General features: G+C 41.1%; 1 protein-coding gene across 6 annotated transcripts in view; it reads left to right on the forward strand.

Annotated features, from left to right (window-relative positions):
* The window catches only part of UNC5C (unc-5 netrin receptor C), a 534,770-nt gene that overhangs the window by 380,517 nt on the left and 128,635 nt on the right, over positions 1 to 25,618 (forward strand). For 5 of the 6 annotated variants that reach the window (XM_068232277.1, XM_068232283.1, XM_068232291.1 and 2 more), the window contains 2 exons: positions 9,460 to 9,603; positions 23,438 to 23,541. In XM_068232277.1, coding sequence (XP_068088378.1) covers positions 9,460 to 9,603; positions 23,438 to 23,541 — 248 coding nt within the window. Of the gene's footprint in view, positions 1 to 9,459; positions 9,604 to 21,984; positions 22,063 to 23,437; positions 23,542 to 25,618 lie in introns of those variants that run through there. The other variant, XM_068232317.1, reaches the window with a different exon arrangement.

The raw sequence follows: 25,618 nt of genomic DNA on the forward strand, positions 1-25,618 counted from the left end.
AATCACCCCCTATCACCACCTGTCACTGTTACCCATCAGATTAGACCCTAATCTGCCCCTTGCGGGCACCCAATCACCTGCCCACACGCTCAGATTGCCCTCAGACCCCCCCCTTATCAATTCGCCCGTGCAATATTTACATCTGTTATTCCGGGTAATAACCCACTGATCACCTGTCAATCACCTATCAATCACCCCCTGTCACTGCCACCCATCAATCACCCCCTGTCACTGCCACCCATCAATCAGCCCCTAACCTGCCCCTTGCGGGCAATCTGATCACCCCCCCACACCAATAGATCGCCCGCAGATCCGACATCAGATCACCTCCCAAATCCATTGTTTACATCTATTCTCTCCTCTAAACACCCACTAATTACCCATCAATCACCCCCTATCACCACCTGTCACTGTTACCCATCAGATTAGACCCTAATCTGCCCCTTGCGGGCACCCAATCACCTGCCCACACGCTCAGATTGCCCTCAGACCCCCCCCTTATCAATTCGCCCGTGCAATATTTACATCTGTTATTCCGGGTAATAACCCACTGATCACCTGTCAATCACCCATCAATCACCCCCTGTCACTGCCACCCATCAATCACCCCCAGTCACTGCCACCCATCAATCAGCCCCTAACCTGCCCCTTGCGGGCAATCTGATCACCCACCCACACCAATAGATCGCCCGCAGATCCGACATCAGATCACCTCCCAAATCCATTGTTTACATCTATTCTCTCCTCTAAACACCCACTAATTACCCATCAATCACCCCCTATCACCACCTGTCACTGTTACCCATCAGATTAGACCCTAATCTGCCCCTTGCGGGCACCCAATCACCCGCCCACACGCTCAGATTGCCCTCAGACCCCCCCCCCCCTTATCAATTTGCCCGTGCAATATTTACATCTGTTATTCCGGGTAATAACCCACTGATCACCTGTCAATCACCCATCAATCACCCCCTGTCACTGCCACCCATCAATCACCCCCTGTCACTGCCACCCATCAATCAGCCCCTAACCTGCCCCTTGCGGGCAATCTGATCACCCACCCACACCAATAGATCGCCCGCAGATCCGACATCAGATCACCTCCCAAATCCATTGTTTACATCTATTCTCTCCTCTAAACACCCACTAATTACCCATCAATCACCCCCTATCACCACCTGTCACTGTTACCCATCAGATTAGACCCTAATCTGCCCCTTGCGGGCACCCAATCACCCGCCCACACCTCAGAACGCCCTCAGACCCCAGCCCTGATCACCTCGCCAGTGCATTGCTTGCATCTATTTCCCCCCTCTAATCACACCTTGAGACACCCATCAATCACCTCCTGTCACCCCCTAGCACACCTACCCATCAGATCAGGCCCTAATTTGCCCCGTGTGGGCTCCTGATCACTCGGCCAAACCCTCAGATCCCCCTCAGACCCCCTTCCGATCACCTCCCCAGTGCATTGATTGCATCTATTTTCCCCTCTAACCGCCCCCTGAGACACCCATCAATCACCTCCTGTCACCCCCCTAGCACTCCTATCCATCAGATCAGGCCCAATACATCCTGTCATCTAAGAGGCCACCCTGCTTATGACCGATTCCACAAAATTTGCCCCCTCATAGACCACCTGTCATCAAAATTTGCAGATGCTTATACCCCTGAACAGTCATTTTGAGAAATTTGGTTTCCAGACTACTCACAGTTTTGGGCCCGTAAAATGCCAGGGCAGTATAGGAACCCCACAAGTGACCCCATTTTAGAAAGAAGACACCCCAAGGTATTCTGTTAGGTGTATGATGAGTTCATGGAAGATTTTATTTTTTGTCAAAAGTTAGCGGAAATTGGATTGTTATTGTTTTTTTCACAAAGTGTCATTTTTCACTAACTTGTGAGAAAAAATAAAATCTTCTATGAACTCACCATACCCCTAACGGAATACCTTGGGGTGTCTTCTTTCTAAAATGGGGTCACTTGTGGGGTTCCTATACTGCCCTGGCATTTTAGGGGCCCTAAACCGTGAGGAGTAGTCTAGAAAACAAATGCCTCAAAATGACCTGTGAATAGGACGTTGGGCCCCTTAGCGCACCTAGGCTGCAAAAAAGTGTCACACATGTGGTATCGCCATACTCAGGAGAAGTAGTATAATGTGTTTTGTGGTGTATTTTTACACATACCCATGCTGGGTGGGAGAAATCTCTCTGTAAATGGACAATTGTGTGTAAAACAAATAAAAAAATGTGTCATTTACAGAGATATTTCTCCCACCCAGCATGGTTATATGTAAAAATACACCACAAAACACATTATACTACTTCTTCTGAGTACGGCGATACCACATGTGTGACACTTTTTTGCAGCCTAACTGTGCTAAGGGGCCCAAAGTCCAATGAGTACCTTTAGGATTTCACAGGTCATTTTGAGACATTTGGGTTCAAGACTACTCCTCACGGTTTAGGGCCCCTAAAATGCCAGGGCAGTATAGGAACCCCACAAGTGACCCCATTTTAGAAAGAAGACACCCCAAGGTATTCTTTTAGGTGTATGATGAGTTCATAGAAGATTTTATTTTTTGTCACAAGTTAGCGGAAATTGATATGTATTGTTTTTTTTTTCACAAAGTGTCATTTTCCGCTAACTTGTGACAAAAAAAAAATCTTCTATGAACTCACCATACTCCTAACAGAATACCTTGGGGTGTCTTCTTTCTAAAATGGGGTCACTTGTGGGGTTCCTATACTGCCCTGGCATTTTAGGGGCCCTAAACCGTGAGGAGTAGTCTAGAATCCAAATGCCTCAAAATGACCTGTGAATAGGACGTTAGGCCCCTTAGCGCACCTAGGTTGCAAAAAAGTGTCACACATGTGGTATCGCCGTACTCAGAAGAAGTAGTATAATGTGTTTTGGGGTGTATTTTTATACATACCCATGCTGGGTGGGAGAAATCTCTCTGTAAATGGACAATTGTGTGTAAAAAAAATCAAATAATTGTCATTTACAGAGATATTTCTCCCACCCAGCATGGGTATGTGTAAAAATACACCCAAAAACACATTATACTACTTCTCCTGAGTACGGCGGTACCACATGTGTGGCACTTTTTTGCACCCTAAGTGCGCTAAGGGGCCCAAAGTCCAATGAGTACCTTTAGGATTTCACAGGTCATTTTGCCACATTTGGTTTCAAGACTACTCCTCACGGTTTAGGGCCCCTAAAATACCAGGGCAGTATAGGAACCCCACAAATGACTCCATTTTAGAAAGAAGACACCCCAAGGTATTCCGTTAGGAGAATGGCGAGTTCATAGAAGATTTTATTTTTTGTCACAAGTTAGCGGAAAATGACACTTTGTGAAAAAAAACAATTAAAATCAATTTCCGCTAACTTGTGACAAAAAAAAAAAATCTTCTATGAACTCACCATACATCTAACGGAATACCTTGGGGTGTCTTCTTTCTAAAATGGGGTAATTTGTGGGGTTCCTATACTGTCCTGGCATTTTAGGGGCCCTAAACCGTGAGGAGTAGTCTTGAAACGAAATTTCTCAAAATGACCTGTGAAATCCTAAAGGTACTCATTGGACTTTGGGCCCCTTAGCGCAGTTAGGGTGCAAAAAAGTGCCACACATGTGGTATCGCCGTACTCAGGAGAAGTAGTATAATGTGTTTTGGGGTGTATTTTTCCACATACCCATGCTGAGTGGGAGAAATATCTCTATAAATAGACAATTGTGTGTAAAAAAAATAAAAAAATTGTCATTTACGGAGATATTTCTCCCACCCAGCATGTGTATGTGTAAAAATACACCCCAAAACACATTATACTACTTTTCCTGAGTACGGCAATACCACATGTGTGGCACTTTTTTGCGGCCTAACTGCGCTAAGGGGCCCAAAGTCCAATGAGCATCTTTAGGCTTTACAGGGGTGCTTACAATTAGGCACCCCCCAAAATGCTAGGACAGTGAACACACCCCACAAATGACCCCATTCTGGAAAGTAGACACTTCAAGGTATTCAGAGAGGAGCATAGTGAGTCTGTGGCAGATTTCATTTTTTTTTGTCGCAAGTTAGAAGAAATGGAAACTTTTTTTTTTTTTTTTTTTTGTCACAAACTGTCATTTTCCGCTAACTTGTGACAAAAAATAAAATCTTCTATGAACTCACCATGCCTCTCACTGAATACTTTGGGATGTCTTCTTTCCAAAATGGGGTCATTTGGGGGGTATTTGTACTATCCTGGAATTTTAGCCCCTCATGAAACATGACAGGTGCGCAGAAAAGTCAGAGATGCTTGAAAATGGGAAAATTCACTTTTGGCACCATAGTTTGTAAACGCTATAACTTTTACCCAATCCAATAAATATACACTGAATGTTTTTTTTTTTATCAAAGACATGTAGCAGAATAACTTTCGCGCTCAAATGTATAGGAAATTTTACTTTATTTGAAAAATGTCAGCACAGAAAGTTAAAAAAGTCATTTTTTTGACAAAATTCATGTCTTTTTTGATGAATATAATAAAAAGTAAAACTCGCAGCAGCAATCAAATAGCATCAAAAGAAAGCTGTATTAGTGACAAGAAAAGGAGGTAAAATTCATTTAGGTGGTAGGTTGTATGACCGAGCAATAAACCGTGAAAGCTGCAGTGGTCTGAATGGAGAAAAAGGCTCTGGTCCTTAAAGAGAATCTGTATTGTTAAAATCGCACAAAAGTAAACATACCAGTGCGTTAGGGGACATCTCCTATTATCCCTCTGTCGCAATTTCGCCGCTCCCCGCCGCATTAAAAGTGGTTAAAAACAGTTCTAAAAAGTTTGTTTATAAACAAACAAAATGGCCACCAAAACAGGAAGTAGGTTGATGTACAGTATGTCCACACATAGAAAATACATCCATACACAAGCAGGCTGTATACAGCCTTCCTTTTGAATCTCAAGAGATCATTTGTGTGTTTCTTTCCCCCATGCACTGAAGTTTCAGGCTGCTCTTTTTTTCTCCTGCAACCAGCTTTGCCCTTGTCTGTAATTCCTCAGTATGTGAAAGCCCAGCCAGCTCTGAGGAGGATTTATCCAGCTTGTAAAAGATAAGAGAGAAGAGAGAAGCTGCTCTAATCTAAATAATACACAGGCAGTGTGCAGAGAGGGGCCTGGAAGGGTGAGTTCATAGCAGAACCACAACACTGAAGAACTTGGCAGCCTTCCAGACACAGGCCGACAAGTCTGACAGGGGAAAGATACATTGATTTATTACAGAGACTGAGATAGCAGAAAGTGCTGCAGTAAGCCAGAACACATTAGAATAGCTTTTGGAACTTGTAGGATGATAAAACACAGGATGCAATTTTTGTTACGGAGTCTCTTTAAGGGGCGAAAAGACTGTGGTCCTGAAGTGGTTAAGATGAGCTCAGCCTCTCACCAGAAGTCTTATAGATATTACATGCTCCACTGAGTCATTGTTATTTTTAGAGGCTCTCTTTAGATATAAGCAGCATAGAGCATCAATGTCAGCACACGACTACGGCTGTGCAAGAACTGCAATCAATCGTCCACTCCATGAATGGAGGTTCTCTGTGAGGCCAAAAAGAAATCAAAGCCTTAGTCTGACTTTTCTTGGCTCTTAGGAGTCTGCATATCACAAATAGGCACATTCACAGCAAGAGCTTCACTTCAAGTTTGTGTAGTTCTGGCCTCAGGTTACATGATGCTGAATCGCAAACAAACTGTGAAAGAAGTCTTTCGTGTCCTGGGTTTTTTTATTTTATTTTAAATGCATGTGTTTGATCAGGCTCACTGTGTGATGCAGAATGAGATTGTGTTAACACACCAAAATTTAGGGTTTTATGGGAATGTATGAAAGACTCATTGATTAAAAAAAGGATCTGCTCAATATTTATTGGCCTGTTCTGCCAGAGGAATAAAGAAAAACTAGGTTTCACATTTTGTTTTTAGAACGTCAGAAAAATATTTTTAGTTCCAAGAACTCCCTCTCAGATAGAAGAAACACAGATTCCTTCATCATTCTTGGAGTTTTCCACAGAGCTGTTTATGGTTGACACCATTGCATTATGGGAGTTGTGACACCAGCATGGATGACTAAGATGTACTGAATCACTTAACAAGATTGATGAAATGTTCAGGAAGTGGGATTTTATATGTCAGGACAAGGAATAAAGTTTGAGACGTACTAAACCACGAAAAAGGTCAAGAAAAAAATGTGCAGCACCATTAATATGTATGACAATGACCTTCAATTTAAGACAAACGTGTTTACAGTGTTGTACATTTATAGATTGCATTGTACAAGGGAGCAATGCCCTATATGCTACTTCTCACTTTAGGTTTCAAGCTCATACTTTGCTCTCCATTTGATACATCGTTCATTAAATTACTTCCTGCCTGATATTATGTAGATTCCTCCTTGTGCCACCAAAACAGTTCTGACCCATCAATGCATGGGATACACAAAACCTCTCATGGCGTCCTAACCTGTGGTATCTGGCACCCAAGATGCTAGTGGTAGATCCTTTAAGTTCTATAAGCTTTGCACTTCCATGACCCTGTACCCAGTTCACTGATCTTTCTTGGACCACTTGTAGTAGATACTATCCCCTGCATACAAGTCCTTTTGTTTTAAAGATGCTCTGATCAGTAAAGTCATGTAGTCATTTAATTTCTGATGAAAAAGGGAGTCCCCAGAAACAGGTAACCATAGTGATGTCCCCTGCAAGAGTGAGTGGACAACACTGTGGCATGGATACCTAGAATTTGTGAGTCCATCCATCTACATGCAGCTGCTGGCCATGATTGAACAGACCCTTCACTGAACCAGTGTGCTCTGATACTGTACTCTCCATTTTCTCTAAGTTCTTTTTTAGTGTTTAGCAGTATTCTAATAAAAATACTATCACTTTTTTGCACCCTTGCTTTATGTTTGCATCTCAGTCTGGCCCTTGTCAAAGTGGTTCAGATCCTTGTACTTGCCCATTTTCTAGATGTATTCCCTTCTCCTACCAGATACAGTGGCTTGCATAAGTATTCGGCCCCCTTGAAGTTTTCCACATTTTGTCACATTACTGCCACAAACATGAATCAATTTTATTGTAATTCCACGTGAAAGACCAATACAAAGTGGTGTACACGTGAGAAGTAGAATGAAAATCATACATAATTCTAAACATTTTTTACAAATAAATAACTGCAAAGTGGGGTGTGCATAATTATTCAGCCCCCTTTGGTCTAAGTGCAGTCAGTTGCCCATAGACATTGCCTGATGAGTACTAATGACTGAATAGAGTGAACCTGTGTGTATTCTAATGTCAGTACAAATACAGCTGCTCTGTGACGGCCTCAGAGGTTGTCTAAGAGAATATTGGAAGCAACAACACCATGAAGTCCAGAGAACACACCAGACAGGTCAGGGATAAAGTTATTGAGAAATTTAAAACAGGCTTAGGCTACAAAAAGATTTCCAAAGCCTTGAACATCCCACGGAGCACTGTTCAAGTGATCATTCAGAAATGGAAGGAGTATGGCACAACTGTAAACCTACCAAGACAAGGCCGTCCACCTAAACTCACAAGCCGAACAAGGAGAGCGCTGATCAGAAATGCAGTCACGAGGCCCATGGTGACTCTCGACGAGCTGCAGAGATCTACAGCTCAGGTGGGGGAATCTGTCCATAGGACAACTATTAGTCATGCACTGCACAAAGTTGGCCTTTATGGAAGAGTGGCAAGAAGAAAGCCATTGTTAACAGAAAAGCATAAGAAGTCCCATTTGCAGTTTGCCACAAGTCATGTGGTGGACACAGCAAACATGTGGAAGAAGGTGCTCTGGTTAGATGAGACCAAAATGGAACTTTTTGGCCAAAATGCAAAACGATATGTGTGGCGGAAAACTAACACTGCACATCACTCTGAACACACCATCTCCACTGTCAGATATGGTGGTGGCAGCATCATGTTCTGGGAGTGCTTCTCTTCAGCAGGGACAGGGAAGCTGGTCAGAGTTGATGGGAAGATGGATGGAGCCAAACACAGGGCAATCTTGGAAGAAAATCTCTTGGAGTCTGCAAAAGACTTGAGACTGGGGTGGAGGTTCACCTTCCAGCAGGACAACGACCCTAAACATAAAGCCAGGGCAACAGTGGAATGGTATAAAACAAAACATATCCATGTGTTAGAATGGCCCAGTCAAAGTCCAGATCTAAATCCAATCGAGAATCTGTGGCAAGATCTGAAAACTGCTGTTCACAAATGCTGTCTATCTAATCTGACTGAGCTGGAGCTGTTTTGCTAAGAAGAATGGGCAAGGATTTCAGTCTGTAGATGTGCAAAGCTGGTAGAGACATACCCTAAAAGACGGGCAGCTGTAATTGCAGTAAAAGGTGGTTCTACAAAGTATTTACTCAGGGGGCTGAATAATTATGCACACCCCATTTTGCAGTTATTTATTTAAAAAAAATGTTTAGAATCATGTATGATTTTCCTTCCACTTCTCACATGTACACCACTTTGTATTGGTCTTTCACGTGGAATTCCAATAACATTGATTCATGTTTGTGGCAGTAATATGACAAAATGTGAAAAACTTCAAGGGGGCTGAATACTTTTGCAAGCCACTGTAGCCTCAACACAGCATCAGTCAGTCACCTTTCAAGCCAACCCCAATCCTGTGGAGGGTTGGAGTTCAAGTTATTTGACAGCACAGAACCCAATGTAATGAAAATGTATGCTGATACTGATTTGGTAGTCTTTTGGTACTGACTGTCCCACTCGCACCATACTAGCCACTTTGACTTCTTGGCTGAAGTTACAATGTTGAAATAGAAACTGGTGTTTCCACCTTTGTAATTTTGTTTGGCTAGTCTTTTGTAACACACCACAGAACTGGTGAAACAGTATTACAAAGTTTTTGCTAGCTAAATCAATCTTCATAGGTGTTTAAACTGTATATGTATCTGTTTGCCTGGAGTTTCCCCATAAAGGGAATGCATATTGCATTTATATCGCATCTGTTTTTTATTTTTTGTTTTTTTTATTAGTATTAAGCACTAAAATAATTGTTAAGTTTTTGATTTGAAACATATAAAAATGTAAAGAATAACTGTTTCAGTCTATTGCAGCCAAGCTTCAAAATTCAGTAACTAGGCCCTGCTTGGGCAGTGAAGTTTTTTTATTTAGGCCTGTAATTGTTTTTACAGAGCTTGTTAGCTACGCCAACAGGTGGTGCTCTAAGTGAAAAATCACATCTACATTTGTGAAATGTACAGTAATATTCACCGGATAGACATAGAAAAAGAAAATAATTACGTTACTTTTAACTGTCTTTAGATACCCAGAGTATAAGACTTTCACTGTAGACAATATTTTAAACTATTCCATTTTAGAGACTGAATTGATTGTACTGCACAGGTCATACTAAGCCATCCACTCTGCAATATTTTTGTAGGTTTAATAGTCCGAGAAGTGAGCATTGAAATATCCCGACAGCAGGTAGAAGAGCTGTTTGGATTGGAAGACTATTGGTGCCAGTGTGTTGCCTGGAGCTCTGCAGGAACCACCAAGAGCAGAAAGGCCTATGTTCGGATAGCATGTAAGTCTTTATTCATTTCTTCTGATACTCTTGTTCACTAATTACAGAGCAGCTTTGATGACATACATGCAGTGTCCCTTATTATAAGAATTTCTACTTTTTATCTTAATAAGTAATCCTGCTTCTGCAGACACAAGGAACGGTTGTGTTTCACTAGTCCTGTCCATTTCTTGAACCTTAAAAGCAGAAAACAGCTCTGACAGCATAAATCTTTCTGCCTGTGCTATGAAATTGTATCCCCCACTCCCCCCTTTACTTTCGGTATAATCATTTATAAAAATCAGTTGTGGCAAGTCTTGCAGTGTGCCTAATGCTGATCCTGCTTGCCTTAGGTCAATCCTAAAGCGTCTGATTATGCGTTATTGTAAGAATAGGCCCTTCCATGAGGCCAAGTGTGGCGGCAGCCTCAGGCGACAACACTTGGGGAGGGCAACAGTTTTTTTTTTAAAGATTCATTAGCCTCAGTGTGGTAGTCCAGCATTTAATAGTGTGTATGTGTATTGGGAAGGGTGAGGAGGAGGCTCATTTCAAAGGTTGCTTCAAGAACCAAAAAGTCCAGAACTGCCCCAATAAATATTTAACAGTTGAAGAGAGCTGTAGTGGATGTCAGGGAGAGGAAGAATGGTAGAGCTGTGGAACATTAGAACCAGCAGGAAAAAATGCTCTCTAAGGTGCTGTCTTATAGGTTTAGCAAACTGGCAAGACTATGGCATAGCAAACCATATTAACCCTTTAGCAGCCACATATTGTAAAACTACATGTGCCAGCAGGACCAAATTTTTCTCTGCTGCTGGGGAAGTGTGCCTCCTCCAGCCTGGCAGGTAGAGCAGCACAGGCTGCTGTCATAGATACCTCTCCAGACGCTGGAGAGGTATCTCCTCTTCCTCCACCACTGTTGCCACCAGGGCTGTGGAGTCGGTACAAAAATCCACCGACTCCGACTCCTCAGTTTAGAATTCCACCGACTCCGACTCCTCGACTCAGACTCCTCTAATTTGCATATTACAATCTTGTTGATTGAAAGTATGTAACATGAAATTTGTCTCTTAACTGCCCATGCTTAGGAATTTTAAAAGAAAACTGAAGTGAGAAGGCTGTGGAGTGGAGACTGCCATATTTATTCCCTTTAGTCATAGACTAAAACTAGTCCTTGGTAAGAGTACTTGTAAAAGGTACAGGCCGGAACAAAGAACATCTATCAGGCCCTAGGCAATGTAACTGTGGGTACATGTAAGAGTGATGTGCAGGTACTCTGCAGGGGAATAAGGAGATTCTTTCTCTATTACACATTCTTCATGCACAATCTGAACCAGGTTTATGGGTGATAGACAACACCTCTGTGTTCAATGTGCACAACATTCTCTGTGGATTCCCTGCAGCTCTGTGGAGAGTGCATATGTAGAGTATAGTACTACTGTGTAACAAAGTAAACCTGAGACAGATGAAATTAAAGTTTTATACATACCTGGGGCTTCCTCCAGCCCCCTTCAGGCTAATCAGTCCCTCGCTGTCCTCCTCCGCCACCTGGATCTTCTGCTATGAGTCCAGGTACTTGAGCCAGTCGGGCGTAGTGCGCATGCACACACTCTGCCACCGGGAGCGTACTACACCTGCACAGCACTGTTGCGCAGGTGCAGAACGCTCCTGGCTGTGGAAGTGGCTTGCGGCCGGACTGCGCTGACTGGCTGAATTACCAGGACTCATAGCAGAAGATCCAGGTAGTGGAGGAGGACAGCGAGGTCCTGATTAGCCTGAAGGGGGCTGGAAGAAGCCCCAGGTATGTATAAAACTTTTCTTTTCATCTTTCTCAGGTACCATTGAATTTGTAGTCACCAAACCAAAGGCTTTATACTTACAGCATAGATGTTATTTCGTATATATAAGAGATTCCTGTGTACACATCATATATACAGTCACAATCAGATGTGTATATCTGACTTTAAAAATACGGAGACTGCTTTATTGAAGCAGCACAAGTAACTGATTTTGATTTGATTTAATTTAGTTTATTTCATTTTTGGGGACTAAGCACAGCTATTACTGTATGTATAAGTTATTTATGATGACTATTATCTGAGAAATAGAACATGTTATCATATTTTCTATTTTAATTACAGTTTAAATTCATTAGGAGTCGGAGTCTGTGCATTTTTTCCCGACTCCAGGCACCCAAAATTGCCCCGACTTCGACTCCACGACTCCAACTCCGACTCCACAGCCCTGGTTGCCACACTCCCGACATCCTCTTTTGAGTCCCGATCACATTGAAGCCTGAGACAGCTGCATACAACTCAAATCATGTAATATTTTAGCAATACTTGCTTAGATTAGCTTTTATTCAGGGGAGCAGGCGCATAACTATAAATCATGAAGTCCTCCAGCAAAAGTTTGATGGAGCCACTTAACCACTTCCCCTCCCCAGGGACAAGTAACTATGTCCCTGCAAAATGGCATATCTTCATGCAGGAACGTAGCTACTATGTCCCTTCCCTCACCTTCCCCCCCTGCGCTCCACCACTAATCGTTAGCCGAGAGAACAATTAATGGGAACACAGGTCCCATTCATTAATCTAAGTCCCCGTATTAATAACCGCCGTCATCTAAGAGACGCTGCCATTCATAAAAACAGATACTTACACATCCACGCAATTTCTTCCTCTGTACGTAGTAGTACTACACATAGGGAACAGCAAACGGGGAACAGAGGCGCCAGCAGGGTAAAAGTGGATAAAACCTTTAAAATTTGCTTGGAGGAAGCGGTGGACTTACCTCCATAAAGCAGACACGAAAGACTGTATAATAGTAATTACATTTATTTTATAGTACCCCAAAAGTGCAACACGTTTCGCAGGCAACGCCCGCTTCATCAGGCAATAAACGTGGGGACAAACAGAATTTCAGTAGTAGCAGGAGTAGCGCCTAGACTGAGGCGCTACTCCTGCTACTACTGAAATTCTGTTTGGGTCGTCGGGTCCTCGAACGCTGCTATCGAGCGAAATCTTCCGCATGAACCAATCGACGGGAACAATTGATTTTGGATGGAAATCGATCGCTCCCCCATGTTTATTTTTGTTTTTAATAAATATTATTGTTACTTTTTTTTTTTAAACTGTTTCTTTAAAAATCTTCCCTGACTCCCCCCCTCCCTCCCCACAGCCAGAAAATTATGGCGATTGGCTGTCATAGGCTTCTGCCTATGAGAGCCGATCACTCTCTTGTCCCCCAGGGGGACAGCCGTGTCACACGGCTGTCCCCAGTACAGCGCTGTACATGGAAATAGATGGCGATCACGCCGTCTAACAGTCTCCCGAGTGGCAATAGCCGCTCGGAGACTGAAGGCGGGGCGGAGCTCCACCCCCCAAACAGGAGATGTGCGCGCAGCCTGCGCGCGATCTCCTGCAAAACAGAGCCCCAGTACTTTGCGCCAATCGGCGTTAGGCGGTCCTGGGGCTGCCGCCGCGGCCACGCCCATCGGCATGACGCGGTCGGCAAGAGGTTAAAAGAGGAGCTTAAAGTTTGCTGTTGGTAAGTTTTAGGAGGCAGAGAGAAAAAAAGCAAAAGAAAAAAACAGCTAAGTTATGAGTGTCTTGTTCTTGAAGTAGCGCTTACATCCATTGATTTAGACGTTGGTTAACGCATTCACGTTGTTATTAACACTGCTTCTTATGTGTATATTATTAAGACTTGTGTTTGTATTCAATTTCTCTGAGTTTTCAGGCACAGGCATTCACACAAAGGCACAGACTATTGTGAATAGTAAGGAGGATGAACAATAGCAGTTCAAATGAGAACAAATGAGAACATTATGCATTCTTATAAAACAAAGAGAGGTGGAACTGACATTTTATATGCTCATGTGAAAAGCGATATGTTCTTTGCAGTGAATGAAGTATTTTATCTATGCAATAAAAAAGGTAATGTGGTGTATAAACTAGTAGCATATTTGTCTATTAGTAATGGCCTGGATTCAATTAACTTGATACTCTGCACATGCCATAGTAAGTATTAAAAGCAGACGTTCTTGTGATTATATTATTTTAGCACCCAAATGGGCTTGTCATATGGAGCAGAAAAATATATCTTATTCTCAGGATACCTCATGTTTTGTAAAACTTATTGCACATTTTAGCATTGTTCCTATTAAGTCGGGGATGTATTTTTCTTGCAGGACTGTTATGTACTCCTACTGTAGTCTCAGACTGCCTCTTCTATGCTTTTGGAGCTGAACAGAGTGTGATGATGTCATTATATCACGCCTCTTCTGGAAAGTTCTTGCACATGAAGTGCATCATATTTAAGAGCTTTGCATTTCAAGAGAGGGGCCTTACCCCCACCAATTTATTGGCAGGAAAATAAAATGTACAGCACTTGAACCAGCAAGTAATATAGTACATAGAATAGGCTGGTAACAGCAGTTAGGACACACAGGTGTATAGCCTTAGCAAATATACAACAGCATATCAAAAATATAATATAAGGTAATTGATAGCAGCTTCTTGATAACAGACATTAATACAGGCAGACTGGCATATAGTTTGAATAAAGGGCCAAGCATTACAACAACGTAACACAAATGTCAGCACGTCAAACTACCATTGTTGGAAGTGGGGGTAAGAGTCCAGCACATAAAAGTACTCTACATAAGGAGGCAAGCATTGCAATACTATAAATCATCCGAAGGTAGTAAACATTAGTATTATCTAACTAGGTAATTGGTAAGTCCTGCCATTTAATCCACAGGATTTTTTGTGGGCACACCTTGGAATTGTAAGCCAGTTAAAATGACACTGAAGTTATGATGTAATGATTTGTATGTGTAGTACTGATAATTAATAGAACATTAGTAGCAAAGAAAAGTGTCTCATATTTTAATTTTTAGATGGCCTTTTTTTATAACATTGCATAATTCTGTCATATTTGCAATTACAAGCCACACCCTGTATTTTAATATTAAACTATAAAACAATGAGAGCTAATGTCCCTTTCAACTTCCCTGCAGTAAAACTCCTATCTAAATCTGTCTCTGGCTGTTTCTTTAATGTATAATGTATAAGTGCTCCAGAGTACAGCGACTCAAGTTGGGTCAGAGAGCTCAAAGAGGCTCTTTTGCATAGATAACAACTGAAGTTTCTTAACTCTTCCTGTACTGGAAACAATATTAGACTCATATCTGTGCTACTAATGTTCTATTTCTTAGTTGTACTACACATACTATTCATTATCTCATAAGTTTAACTTAGTAAACTGATTTTTCATAAAAATACCTAGGAGGCAGCTTTTGGTATGGCAGCAGTGCAGGGGTTGATTCAGCACTTCAGAAAGTAAATGTACAACATGTCCCCAGAATCCAGCCACTGAGGGACACAACCAGGCAGAAATCTGCATCCACTGCTGAGCATTTGGGGCCTGCTGTATCAGCAACATTTTTAATCCTAGCTAGATGTTAAGGATTTAAGTATGCCTCTGAGAATAAAGAACTGAATAAGGTTCCAATTGGCAGAAATGGAAGCCAGGTGGTGAGAATCAAGAGCATTCTCCCAATCCTCATCATCCACATCTATAATTTTGCTGGACCATTTAGCTAGTAGTTGTTCCACCTTGGGCACATTTTAATAAAAGGAGAATACAATTGGGAAGTCAAACCCCCCAGATCTTACAGGCCCTTTTGTAATAAAATGCCATTTTTTTGTACCAAAATAAACACCATTCCCCTACTTAACAATATAATTAAAATAAATACCAGCAATACAAACATCTAAAGTATCATCTATTTGGCAATAGGACTTCTCTTCATTGAAAAACTCCATGGTAAATTTGTGGAGTTTAAAGCTCTGATATTTTACCAAAGAAAAATAAACACGCCAAGCCCACTGTCGTAGGGATATTACTTTCTTTTATGTTACATTATGTTCTTAATGTTTTGGGAAAATGTTATTTATTTTTACAGGTAACTAAAACGCAATAAAAACCTCGTCCACTGGCGTTCTACTTTAGCTGATCTGCTTGAGGCATGCCTGCAGTGGATTTACTATGCACTGTAAACTGATAATCATTTTCATAACTCCATAAAAAAGATGCATTTGTGCAAAAATGGAAGCTTTCCCATCACAGCAGTTTTTCCTCCAATAATTACAAGATATGGCCTTTCCGTACTGGAAGCTGAGGCTGTGATTAGCTAACTTTATCATATGCTTTTAAACTTTTCATTTCCCTTACTGCTCGCTGGCTATTGTTCAGGATTTAAAAGAACAAAAAAAAGAAAAGAAAAAAGTCATCCCCAGAGAGGCAGCACTCCTCAACTATAGTCCATTAAAAAAGAAAAAAAATGTATTGAACATTTCTGTTCATTGAGCATGTAATAGAATTAACTGAGGAGTAATTTGAATGTGTGAAAAATGTGTCTGCCACAGGAGATGCTTATATTTATTTAATAGGAGGTCAGCCACATGCCATGAAATACCTCTCCAGACACTTTTAACCCCTGTGGGAACTTCATCAGGGTTATTTAAAATGGTACGCAATCGTTTTTAGCAGTAGGAATGCAAGTCCCATGTACAGGGAGATGTGAAATCTCTAGCGGCACATTGAAAGAACACACAGTTATGCTTCAGGGTTGAGTTTTGTGCCAAGCAGACCATGCATTAAAATACACACAGGATGAATGTCAGATAGCTATGGTTTCTAAAGGGTTGAGATTTATGTTGTCTGCGGGGTACTTGCTCATGTAAAGGACATCATAGAAGCACCATCTTTAGATTTAAGGAGGTTTCTAGACAAACCTTGTATCTGCTAATTCACTGTAGTCTATTCACAGTGTAGATGTGCTATGAATCACATCTTTGGAATGTTATGGTGCACTTGAGGGTTTTCACATACGTTTCACTATCTCATCAGATAACGGAAAGAATATGTGCCTTCACCGAGCTAATTGTGCTGGCAGCAGTGACAAAATAAAACCCTTCTAGACAGATGAGATAGTTCATCTATATTTAGCTGTTTTCCTGGAGTTTGGCTGTAGAGTGACCCTTTACATCTAATGAATTGGGCTTAGAGCTGTTAGACAAGACAATTTAGCTTAGTAATGTACCATTTTTGAGATGCATGGGCTTAGTTTAGGTACGCCAAATGTGACCATACATCTACCGATTTTGCGGCCGATCGGCCATCCAATTAGAGTGTATCAAAATCTGTCTTACAATATGTCCACCTGATCGATGTTTCAATCAGACATGCTTTAAGTTTCCACTTCTCACTAGAGCCGGATATCGAATGTCCAGTTGGAGTGCAGTGTTCACTCCAATTTTCTATTGTGTTCTGGTTAGAGTTTGGAGCAAATGTGTTTCAGCCATATGCTTCTAGAGAAATGCATACACCATTGGGGAATTACTGTGCAGGCTCCAATTTTGCATTCCAATTACCACAACGGATCCAATGAACTGACAAGTGTGAACACATCCGATAAATAACAGGATCCTTGGACATTTCCGTTTCTCCAATGCAGAAACAGCCTGTGTATTGGCCCCAGTGAGCCTATTGCTACTGTAGTTCCATCTGAGAGCTTCATCAGGATTTTCCCTGCTTGTTCTCTCTTGTCTTTTCTTCCCAGACAGATTAGGCTGCTAATCAAACACCCAATAACACATCTGGTTAAATCGTCACTAGACACAATCATGAAAGATCAATGTCATTCCAAATGATCTCAGATGGAACTACAGTAGCAATAGGCTGAATGTTTTTAAACTTGTTAGTTCACTAAAGAGAAGGCCACCATACACTGGATATTCGACTAGCATTGTAAAAAAAGATGACAAAAATAGGAAATACAAATCTAGCCTCTGTTATAGCTTCACTGATAAACTTAGTTGGAGAGTGAACAACACTGATACACACCTCAGTAAACACTTATTTTTCCTTTCCCTGTCAGAGTTGATGAGGTACTGGAAAACATTTGTTCTCCTTGAAAGTAAAAGAAAAGAAAATTATGCTACTTATCTTTAAAACCCTGTACTTGGGACAGGTCAGAGTGGTTTGACATGAAAAATACAGGCAATGCTGATGCCCAATTTTATCACATCACAAAGAATATGTCACTTTTTAAGAATGGCTTGAGTGGGATTTAGGGGTTGAGGATGGGGAGATCCTTCAGCAACTGGGCAGTGTTTTACTGTCTTACCACCAACTAATGTGACAGGATTTAAGTAAATAAGATAATATCTGATAAGTGTTTTCCCATATTAAGAATTTTCTTTACACATATACAACTCACCTAAAGGATCATTAGGAACACCTGTTCAATTTCTCATGAATGCAATTATCTAATCAACCAATCACATGGCAGTTGATTCAATGCATTTAGGGGTGTGGTCCTGGTCAAGACAATCTCTGAATGTCAGAATGGAAAAGAACGGTGATTTAAGCAATTTTGAGCAAGGCATGGATGTTGGCAGGGGTGTTGCTAGGATCCTAAGAGATTCGGGGGACTTTTGGGCACTGCTTTCCAAAAATGGGTGTGCCCATGCACCAGAATGTGGGTGTGGTCAACAGAACGGGGGTGGAGCAACAGTTACATGAACTTAACAGTGGTCCAAGAGCTGTGGTGTCTCTATGGGGGCATGCTGGGTGCTGTGGTGCTTCAATGGTGGGTGTACTGGGTGGAGTTGAGTACTGCCGTCCGCTGACTCTGCCTGGGGGCCATCCGCTGCACCTCAGAATAGATCCGTGGCACGTGCCACTGATCTTTAGGGCTAGCAACGCCCCTGGCTGTTGGTGCCAGATGGGCCGGTCTGAGTATTTCACAATCTGTTCAGTTACTGGGATTTTCAAGCACAACCATTTCTAGGGTTTATAAAGAATGGTGTGAAAAGGGAAAAACATTCATTATGCAGCAGTCCTGTGGGCAAAAATGCCTTGTTGATGCTAGAGGTCAGGGGAGAATGGGCCGACTTATGCAAGCTGATAAAGAGCAACATTGCCTGAAATAGCCACTTGTTACAACCGAGGTATGCAGCAAAACATTTGTTAAGCCACAACAACACGCACAACCTTGAGGCGGATGGGCTACAACAGCAGAAGACCCCACCGGGTACCACTCGTCTCCACTACAAATAGGAAAAAAAGGCTACAATTTGCACAAGCTCACTAAAATTGGACAGTTGAAGACTGGAAAAATGTTGCCTGGTCTGATGAGTCTCGATAGAGTCAGAATTTGACGTAAACAGAATGAGAACATGGATCCATCATGCCTTGTTACCACTGTGCAGGCTGTGTGGTGGTGTAATGGTGTGGGGGATGTTTTTTGGCACACGTTAGGCTCCTTAGTGCCAATTGGGCATCATTTAAATGCCATGGGCTACCTGAGCATTGTTTCTGACCATGTCCATCCCTTCATGACGGCCATGTACCCATCCTCTGATGGCTACTTCCAGCAGGATAATGCACCATGTCACAAAGCTCGAATCATTTTAAATTGGTTTCTTGAACATGCCAATGAGTTCACTGTACTAAAATGGCTCCCACAGTAACCAGATCTCAACCCAATAGAGCATCTTTGGGATGTGATGGAATGGGAGCTTCGTGCCCTGGATGTGCATCCCGCAAATCTCCATCAACTGCAAGATGCTATCCTATCAATATGGGCCAACATTTCTAAAGAATGCTTTCAGCCCCTTGTTGAATCAATGCCACATAGAATTAAGGCAGTTCTGAAGGCGAAAGTGTGTCAAACAGCGTATTAGTATGGTGTTCCTAATAATCCTTTAGGTGAGTATATATATATATATATATATATATATATATATATATATATATATATATATATATATACATGCAGTGTAATGGTTGAGGGCTCTGCCTTTGAGACAGAAGACCTGGGTTCAAATCTTGGCTCTTCCTATTTCAGTAAGCTTGCACCTATTCAGTAGGAGTTCTTGGGCAAGACTCCCTACCACTGCTATTGCCTATTGAGTGCACTCCAGTGGCTGCTTTGCAAGCACCTTGAGTCCAACAGGAGAAAACCGCCATACAAATACTGGCATTATTATATTAAAAAAGAAATTAAATGTATTGATCTGCTGCCATAGTATGAATTATCTATTGTGCTGCTTACTTTAAAGCCAGGACCATGGGTGATTTGATACATTTGAAGTGTTATGCCTGGTACACACCATGCAACTTCCTATCAGATTTCGGGTCAAATTGAGAATTTCCAACAGGTCCGATCTGATTTCTTTTCGTTTTTCTAATCGATTTTGTACAGAAGTTATCAGGAAATTGATCAGAAAAAGGATATTTAATCAGATCAGACCTGTCAGAAATGATCGATGGGAAATTGAATGGTGTGTACCGGGAATAGGCTCGGTTCCCACTTGTGTAGAAAATGTGCCAATTCGGTACATTTTCTACACTTCCACTTAATGCATTTTGTTAAAAATAGCATCCACTTCCACTTGTTATCTATACGAATTGGAACACAGAGTCCCAACCTGCTGCATTTTTCTGGATGAGCAGATGCATTGCCCATAGTCACCTATGGTACAACGCACCCACCTCTGGATGCAAATGCAACCTGAAAACAGAGCGGAGCTGACAGTGAACTAATTTGCCTCAATATAAACTGGAGATTAGAAATGGGGACCAATCCGTAAGTCTCGTAAATCTACCTGACTCAAGTCGGCTGAGGCGGGCAATAACAACCACCTCACCTGATAATCAGGTGTGTGTACAGCGGTCAACAACATGCAAGTGATTCGTCCTGCAGATCTACTCAACCCCAGTGACGGTCGATTCTATTGTTAATGCTGCTCCCCCGCATGCCACATGTAGTCAAGCATGCACTGCTTCGTCATCCCGTCGTCGCCCACCAGCATAGCGACACATTGCGTTGTCAGCTACACAGCTATAGATAAATATGTCTTATTTTCTTGGTGCTCCACCTGCACCTCCACCCTACAGTGTTTTGTAAACAGAAGTCACTAAAAACACATTGCTAAAGCTTTATCAGCAGTCTAGATAATCCTAGGCTGAGACAATCGTCTTCTACAGCCTCAGTCAAGAATCTAGCAGGTATACAGCTTCCCCATGACAGTGATTAGCAGTCCATCATAAACATGGCAGATTCATAAGTGACAAATGACTAAGAAGAACTTTAAAGAGACACTGAAGCGAAAAAAAAATATGATATAGTGAATTGGATGTGTACTATGAATAATTACTAGAAGATTAGCAGCAAAGAAAATATTCTCATATTTTTATTTTCAGGTATATAGTGTTTTTCTAACATTGCATCATTCTATAATATGTGCAGATTACACAACACGCAGCATTCAAAATGATTCTTTCAGAGGAGTCTGGCAGAGAAAAAGTAAATAGTTCAGGAACAGTTGAGATAATAAAAGTCAGAAAACAGCTCTCTCCACGACTTTGAAAGTCGTAGAGCTTAATGGCTTTTTTTGCATAGAGATAAAAACTGGAGTTTCTTAACTCTTCCTGTACTGGGAACAATTAGACTGATGTATCTGATCTTAATGTTTTATTTCTTAGCTGTACTACACATACAAATCATAATATCATAATTTTTTTTCCGCTTCAGTGTCTCTTTAAGCTCCTTTCCTCCCTCTCCCCAGAGCAGCACATACTGCTACACTATAGCCAAGCAGCATGTCTGTACAGTGCTCATCCCCATATCTATCATCATCTATCATCCTAATGATTAATGATCCATAAGGGTGACAGTAATTGGGGGTGTGAGGCTTGATATTGCAAGACACCCTGGTGTTGATAACTTATAACTAAGCCTCATTGTTTGTATGGGACTATTATTATAATTATTTTGCATTTATATAGTGCCACCAACTTCCATGACACTGCTTTACTGCAGTGTAGCAAAATAAAGGACTTTCTTGTATTTACAAAGCTTTTCATCCAAACTAGTAGGCAAAGCAATATCCTATGTCTTAGTATTATAGTTAATATTAACCTGATGAAAATAATTATAAAGAATATATATATTTTGCTGTATTCTTCCTAAATAAAAAAAAAACACTATCACATTTAACATTTTAGATATATTCATCAAGCCGTGTGTATTTTAGAATAAAGTATTTTTAATAACTTATATGTAATGTTCATGCTTTTCCTCAGATGATGTAATGAACCACATTGCAATTTAGCATAATATCAGCATAATAATAAGCAGGTACATATGTGAAATGCATGCTAACCGCTAAGAAAAGTCTCAACATCAAAACCGTTCCTGTTGTTGCGTTGCTGATTTTAATTATTGGGGTTAAATAGGGAGCATGTATCCAGACTGCCGGTATCACAGGCATAATGGATGAAGGCAGTTAAAAACGTATTCTGAATACCAGCAAACCATCAAAACTGCATACAGGAAGTGGTATCGCATTTCTGGCTCCTGAAACCATGTGTTCATAATGACTGGAATTTTAAAGATCTTTAATGGTATGACTCAACTAGAGTACCAGTGCCAGTCATAGGTCAAAAGGTTGTGCCTTTATTGTATAAATCAATAACAGGCACATGAAGGTTAAATAAACAGACAGCTTTATTGCAAATCTAATAACTGGCCCAACTACAAGATAACTAGATGAGAATATGCTGCTATTTATTTTTATATTCGACTGGGTGCCTTTCCTTTGCAGGGGGTGTATAAAGAACCACAAGCTGACTTTGAATTTGCTCCAAACTATGCACAGCATATAAAGTATGTACAGAGATCACAGATAACAAAGCTTTTCCATGGAATATTAGTGTGACTGCTGCTGGCGTCAGCTTTGTACTGCTCAATGCAATGCAAAGTTATGGGGAAGAGCAACTGGGCACCACATCTGCCTGCTTCTCTCTGATCAATCAGGATGGATAGTGTAATTATACTGTAATATCATTCCCATGTGCCCTAGATAAAGTAGATGTTGTGCCCTAGATAAAGTAGATGTTATCAATTCTAATTAAAACTGATTAAAATATCTAATATCTAAAATACCTGATGTTGGTTGAAGGCGGGGTTAAAGGTGCAAAAAATTGATTGATTCCATTCATTTGATTGGCTAGGGGGAATTAATCTGTTAATGGGCATGCGGTAATGGGCATGTGCGATTGTTTCCGATTGATTACCTCATTGATGGGAAGCGATCGATTGCATCAGAATTGTACCGTTAATGGACACCTTAACAGACGTGTGCAGGATAAGTTGGGCAGCACAGTGGCGTAGTGGCTCAAATCCCAGCCAGTGCACTATCTGCAAGGATTTTGAATGTTCTCCCCGTGTCTGCGTGGGTTTCCTCTGGGCACTCTAGTTTCCTCCCACATGCCAGAAATATACAGATAAGTTAATTGACTTCCCTCTAAATTGGCCATAGACTATGATACATGCATAGACATATGACTATGGTAGGGATTAGATTGTGAGCCCCGGTCAGTTAAGTGACAAGACAATATTTTACTCTGTACAGCGCTGTGGAAGATGTATATAAATACTAAATAATAATAAAAATAATAGTAATTTTCTAAGCTACTCTAACAGTTAAGTGTCATACATATGGAGGCCAAATGAGGGCGCCAGCTCACCTTCCTTTGTATTATGTACTCTCCAGAAGTCCACAGAAAGACTGTTGAGCCACATGTCTCACTACCAGGAGGCCAGCTAGATTTTAGCTACAAGAGAAGAGCATTGATGCTTCAGTAATACCGCCCGGCTTTTAGCAGGCAGCTGGTGTGAGAAATATGGAAGTGCCAGCACTGGATGCTCTGTACACATGACACTAATGTTTCAGCCCTCTATATTTTTAAAGTCTTACCAAACCTTCTGTTTTCTTAGATTTAAGGAAGACATTTGAACAGGAGCCTCTTGGGAAAGAAGTGTCTCTGGAACAGGAAGTGCTCTTGCAGTGTCGTCCACCTGAAGGGATTCCTGTTGCTGAGGTCAGTAATGATGTAAATCTTGAAGCTTTACTGTATCTGACTTTGTATCAAAATAATATTTGTAATGCTTACCAGTCCACGTTCACAGTGGTATATTGCAATATGGTGTAGCGTCCATTTTGTAATGTGGCTTGCCGCACTGCAGTCAACCATCTATGCAATGTTTGCAGTTCGTCAGGTGTGTTGCAGTATAACGTCATGCGGCATCATAATGCACATACAGTGTAGTACCGCTATATGTGCGCATTAACAGTAAGTGAAGTAAAGGTTTCATTGACTGTATGTTCCACTGTACCCAATGCAATGCTACCATAACATGCAATGTCGCTATCCCCACTACATATGCCTAACACTAACCCTCCTTACTTCCTTCTAACACTAACCTCCCCACTACATATGCCTAACACTAACCCCTTTTACCTACTCCTAACACTAACCTCCCCACTACATATACCTAACACTAAACCCTTTTGCCTACTCCTAACACTAACTGCCCTCTACATATGCCTAACACTAACTTTCCTTACCTACTCCTAACACTAACCTCCCTGCTACATATGCCTAACACTAACTTTCCTTACCTACTCCTAACACTAACCTCCCTGCTACATATGCCTAACACTAACTTTCCTTACCTACTCCTAACACTAACCTCCCTGCTACATATGCCTAACACTAACTTTCCTTACCTACTCCTGACACTAACTTCCCCACTACATATGCCTAACACTAACCACTTTTGCCTACTCCTAACACTAACCTCCCCCCTGTATATGCATAACATTAACCCAATATTCTGGTGCCACTTAATTGCAATAAAGTGGAGCCTACACAAAAACCCTGTGCCGTTTACCCTCTCAGCACTCAGCTATACTAAAGGAAAACTTTGGTGGCCAAATTACACAATTAGATAATAGCCTTTAGTGACGCCCAAAACAATGGCCACGTCTCGCGCCTTTTTTACCTGCTTCGAACATTACCTTCAACATGTGACTTTTATTCAGTTCAAAATGTTTGTTTTTGTTTTGTTTTGGGGGGACATATTTTTTAACATAGTAAATACAGGTTTTTTTTTGTAGAACAGAAAACCAGAATCATAAATGAGTTGAGATTGAGGTGGCTATTAGTCCCCCCACTCCAGTCCTTTGAACCTCTCACTGATATGTACTACAATTTCCACCATAAGGCTCTTGCAAAATCTTAGATGACTCTTGCCATTTTAGTTTCCTTTTAAATTTTTAGGAATTGTAAAGGAAAACTAATAGTGTCTTTAATTATTTGACCTGATAATTTTATCCTATATTGATGCTTAACTTGCTATATAGCACCACTTACTCACTTCAGTTTCACACTTAGTGACAGTTGCTTATCAGAAATAAACATTGTGCTAGCTAATGGCATAGTTGTGGATTCTTTGTCATTACTGCAGACCGTGCCTCACAGCACAAGACCTGGCTGCAATATGTGCACTTCTTATGGCTTATTTAAGTTAGAGTTCCCCCTGGGTGAGTTATGAAACAAGGGAAACTTCAGTTCACATTATAGAGAGGAGAAGAGTAGCTTTGCCTTCATTTGGCTGCAGGAGTCACAGACAGTAAAGGTTAACATGAAAAACATAGCAAAGGTCACTGAATGAGAAAAATACAAATGTTTCCATGTCAAAATATTAGCTTGTTACAAATGGGTGTGCAGACAAACTAGGTACATAGATGCACAAAACTTTTTTTTTAGCGACCACTTTATTACAAAATTACATACTCAATTTGGAGCGCTGGAAAATTTTAAACCATATCTTTAATGGGAAAAAAGTTCAATGACAAAATATTAAATGCCAAAAAAGTAATTTTTTTATATACAGTAAGTTCAGCATAGATCTGATGCTACCAACACATTTCCAAAAAATTAGGACAAGGCAACAAAATACTGAACAAAAAGTGTAAAAGTGTATGCCTTATGTTGTCTGATGAGATGCAGCAAAGAAAAGAGTTAGTTCATTTGAATAAAGCTGTGGAGAGAATACCCTGACTCTTTCTAAAGGTGGCCACACACGATACAATAAAATGATCTGATTTTACAG

Source organism: Hyperolius riggenbachi, chromosome 1 (assembly GCF_040937935.1).
Source record: "Hyperolius riggenbachi isolate aHypRig1 chromosome 1, aHypRig1.pri, whole genome shotgun sequence".
In the NCBI taxonomy this organism is placed as follows: domain Eukaryota; kingdom Metazoa; phylum Chordata; class Amphibia; order Anura; family Hyperoliidae; genus Hyperolius; species Hyperolius riggenbachi.